We start from the raw sequence: 3,674 nt of genomic DNA, 5'->3' as shown, positions 1-3,674 counted from the left end.
TTCCCAGCAGCCCCCGGTGTGCCCGCCCCGTGCCCCCCGTGTGCCTCCCAGCAGCCCCCGGTGTGCCTCCCAGCGGGCCGGTGTGCCTCCCAACGGGCCGGTGTGCCCACCCAGCGCCCCGGTGTGCCTCCAGCGGGCCAGTGTGCCAGCCCAGCACCCCCCGTGTGCCCGCCCAGCGCCCTCGTCCTGTGACCCAGCCCCCTGGTCACTCTCAGCCCTGCCAGGCGGGGTCTGAATGTCCGGGCCCCTTCCCCACGTCACCCGGTGCTGCCGCGGGTGACCCCCCCCACTTCTCTCCACCCCCGTCTGTCGTTTCCTATTGAATTTCTGGGGAAAACCTCTTCTCTGGGGAGAGGATTCAGGAACCAAACTCCTTGTCCCGGAGAAGTGACGGAAAGTGTCACGGGGGTGGGGGGGAGCTCTTCCGGGGCCACCTCCCTCCCTCGGCGGGAGTCCCCGTCGCCAGAGGGGAGCAGAAAAGCTGTGTCACAATTCCAGCCACACGTTTCTGTAGCCGGTGCCCACCGGGAGGGCCCCTGCGGGGTTGGCGCACACGTGGGTGCACCCGGCCACGGGGGGTGTCTCTCACTGCCCCTCCCCGCCCGCAGTGACCGTGTGCGGCCCGGAGGAGGAGAGGAGGGGAGAGAAGATCTACCTGTACACGCACCTGAAGCAGCAGCCCATCTGGTAAGGCCCCGCCCCGCCGCCCCCTCGGGACCCGCGGCCGCTGCCCGCCGGGAGGGGCCACCGTAAAAAAGGCGCGTGTCATGAGGCCGTGGCGGGGTCAGAACCCTCGGACAGCGCCTGTGGGAAGGCGCCCCGGGCAGCCCGCCACGTAGAACGGCCCGGCAGCTCCCCAGACTGTCACACGCGGCTCCCCCGGGAGCGACGGCGTGCCCAGAGCAGGCCAGGACGGTCCTCAGGCAAAACCGCACGCACATAGGTTCGTGACAGCCGAAAGGCGAGGCGGCCCCAAATGTCCACATGTGCAGACACAAGACACAACGCGTCCGCACCGCACGATACTCAGCCACGGAAAGGGTCCCTGACAGGTGACGGCCGGGGGGAGCCTGGAAAACGTGTAGCCGAGTGAAAACACCGGATGGAAAAGAGCACGTGGTGTGGGACGCGTTTACGTGAAGCGTTGGGCCTGGACGCGGCCCTGGAGGCGGCGTGGGTGGGGAGGGCTGGGGGGCTGCTCACGGCGCTGAGGGGTGTTCTGGGAGCCGATCGTGGGCACGGTGGCACAACTCCAAGTACACTAGACGCAGTGAGACCGTGTCCTTCAGAAGACTGAGTTCACGGTGTGTGACTTCTGTCCCTATAAGCTATTTCCTCCGAATGCATGGAAATGAAAGCGGTCCTCACAATGAGAGACCGGTGCGGGGGGACACCCGGCTCTCTGTCCTGCTCTGTCTGACCGCTCGTGCTGCTGCAGTCCCTTGTCCCCGGCCTGCACCCACTCACAAGTAGGCAGAGAGGCACCAGCTGGAGCCCAAAGGGTGCCCCACGCACCCCCCTCCCCTCAAAGACCGCGGTGCGGCCCTGGGAGCGCTTGGTGCAGGAGTGTAGCCAGGAAGGGCCGGCCCAAAGCCTCACTGCGCACGGAGGCCCCCCACCCCGAGCTGGGCCACGCTCAGTGGAAGCAGGGAGAGGCTGCCAGCCACGTCACCCTGTCCAGGGCTCTGTCTCGGGCCTTCTGGGCTGTGACGCGGCTGCTGTCATCACCTGCCACGGCTCGGCACACTGTTCTAGAAGAGGCCACATGATAAAAATTTCAGGCTTTGCTGGCCAGGACTCGACTCTGCCGTTGCCGTGTCACAGCTGCCTCAGGCAACGTCACGGGCACAGCTGTGTTCGCGTAGAACCTGGTTGAGACGGCAGGCAGCAGGCCGGGTGGGCCTCACGCCCTCTGCGTAGCTGGCTGACCCCCGAGCTTTAAGGAGAGCGTGTCTTGCTCGGGAGTCCCTAGGAACGTGTTTGCTCTCTGCACGTGGCCTGTCGGTGCCGGTTCCCATTTATGTCACTAGACGCTGCTGTGAGGCAGCCGGTGCCCCCACGGCCCCTGCTTCCTGGGGGGCCCAGCGCGGGTGGAGAAGCGGAAGACGCCTTCCTCCGGCCCCACAGGGCTAGCTTCGGCTCTGACCCGGGGGAGGCAGGATTTGCCCGCCCGGCCGCCGCCCTGCCCACACGCCCCCCACCTTGTGCCTCTGGAAGTCCTGGGAGAGGTGTGCGGGTGCTGTCGCGACCCCCTTTCCCGGGAGTCCCGGGCGTCACCGCGATCTGGGACAGAGGCCTGTCCTCATTTTTCTCATCTCTCTGCATCTCTCTGAGACTCGTCAACCGCCTACCGACGTGGGAGACTGCGTCCTTACCCCCCGGTGCGCAGGACCCGCCGCCCGGCCCTGCCTGCAGAGGCCTGACGCGCCCCTCTGTCTCGCAGGCACACGCTGAGGTTCTGGAACGCGGCTTTCTTCGACGCCGTCCACTGTGAGAGGAGGAAACGGTCTCCCACCACCAGGTAGGCCAGCGCCGGGGCCCGCCCTGCCTTGGGGGAGAGGCCCTGGGAGCGGCGTTGTTTTCCGGTTTCTGAAGAGCAAGCAGGGCGGCTCAGTCGGGGGCGTCTGTCTCTCCGGCAGCTCCTTCCGGCCCCGGGGGTCCTGCAAGCTGCCTGGAGGGTCCTGGGCACGCACAGCTTCGTGGGCGGGGGTCCTCGGCTTGCATGAGCGCTTTCTGCCCCGGGCTCTGGCATGACGTGGCCTGACCCTCCCCAAACCCCCGCAGAGCTCCCCAGAATGAGACCATCAGGGCCCCCAAGACGCCACTCTGCCTGGCACTGTAGGAAATCAGGATCCTGAGCACCAAGCACGGCCACAGGACTGTGGGGCGCAGGCCTGGCCATCCCCCGCTGCCCCCGCAGACTCCGCTCGAGAGAGCTCACGTCTGCTACATTCCGCTGCCGCTTCCGGTCTGCAGCCTGAACAGACCTTCCCGGCCTCCCCGAGGGTGGTCGTGCGGCATCAGCAGCCCCTTCCAGAAACCGCTGCACGGTGGCACCGAGGCTGCAGGTCACGGCCTCTCTGGCCACAGCAAGCCAGTGCTGCCCGCTGCGGACGGCGGCCGGGCCGGCAAGTGGGCGGCCCTCCCGGTCCCGGGTCCCCCTTGTGGGCACCCTCCCCAGTCACGGGACCCTGAAGTCTCTGGGCCTCTCCAACAGGGGGAGGGGAGCACGCCGAGGGGGGAGATGCTGGGACCATCCGGGGACTCTAGAGAGAGAATTCCACGCTCTGCCAGGAGCCCAGGCTGCCGGAGATGCTTGTAGGCGAACGGGGTTTCTCTTGCTGCTTGTGTAGCTGTCGGGCTCCCAGCGGATGAGCGGTCTCGAGTGCCCCCGTCTCTCTCCGTCTCTCCGTTTCTGCCTGTAATAACGCTCCCCTTTCGCTGTTCTCTTTTTTCCATCCACATATCTTGCATGACTTTGACATGTTCCTCTGTTTACCTGTTTCTGCTGCCGCTCCAGAAGGGATGCTGGAGAGGAGGAGGAGAAGAGGTGTGTGTCTGCGTGACGCTGTTCATGTTCCAGGGCCGGGCCCCCCCGCCCCCGCCGGGGCCGCCACAGGGCGGGCACCGCGCACCAGCTGCGCGGGGGGCTCGGGACAGGCCGGTGGCGGGCG

The 3,674-nt window shown here is 67.0% G+C and overlaps 1 protein-coding gene across 3 annotated transcripts in view; it reads left to right on the top strand.

The window, feature by feature from the left end:
* The window catches only part of KIAA0513 (KIAA0513 ortholog), a 56,867-nt gene that overhangs the window by 48,296 nt on the left and 4,897 nt on the right, over positions 1–3,674 (top strand). The window contains exons 8-10 of one of the 3 annotated variants that reach the window (XM_029924127.1): positions 609–687; positions 2,444–2,521; positions 3,524–3,550. In XM_029924127.1, coding sequence (XP_029779987.1) covers positions 609–687; positions 2,444–2,521; positions 3,524–3,550 — 184 coding nt within the window. Of the gene's footprint in view, positions 1–608; positions 688–2,443; positions 2,522–3,520; positions 3,551–3,674 lie in introns of all 3 variants that reach the window. The other 2 variants (XM_029924126.1, XM_029924128.1) reach the window with 2 other exon arrangements.

The sequence above is a fragment of the Suricata suricatta genome, chromosome 16 (assembly GCF_006229205.1).
Source record: "Suricata suricatta isolate VVHF042 chromosome 16, meerkat_22Aug2017_6uvM2_HiC, whole genome shotgun sequence".
In the NCBI taxonomy this organism is placed as follows: domain Eukaryota; kingdom Metazoa; phylum Chordata; class Mammalia; order Carnivora; family Herpestidae; genus Suricata; species Suricata suricatta.
Note: the sequence above shows the minus strand (reverse complement) of the source record. Positions and strands in the feature narration are given on the sequence as shown.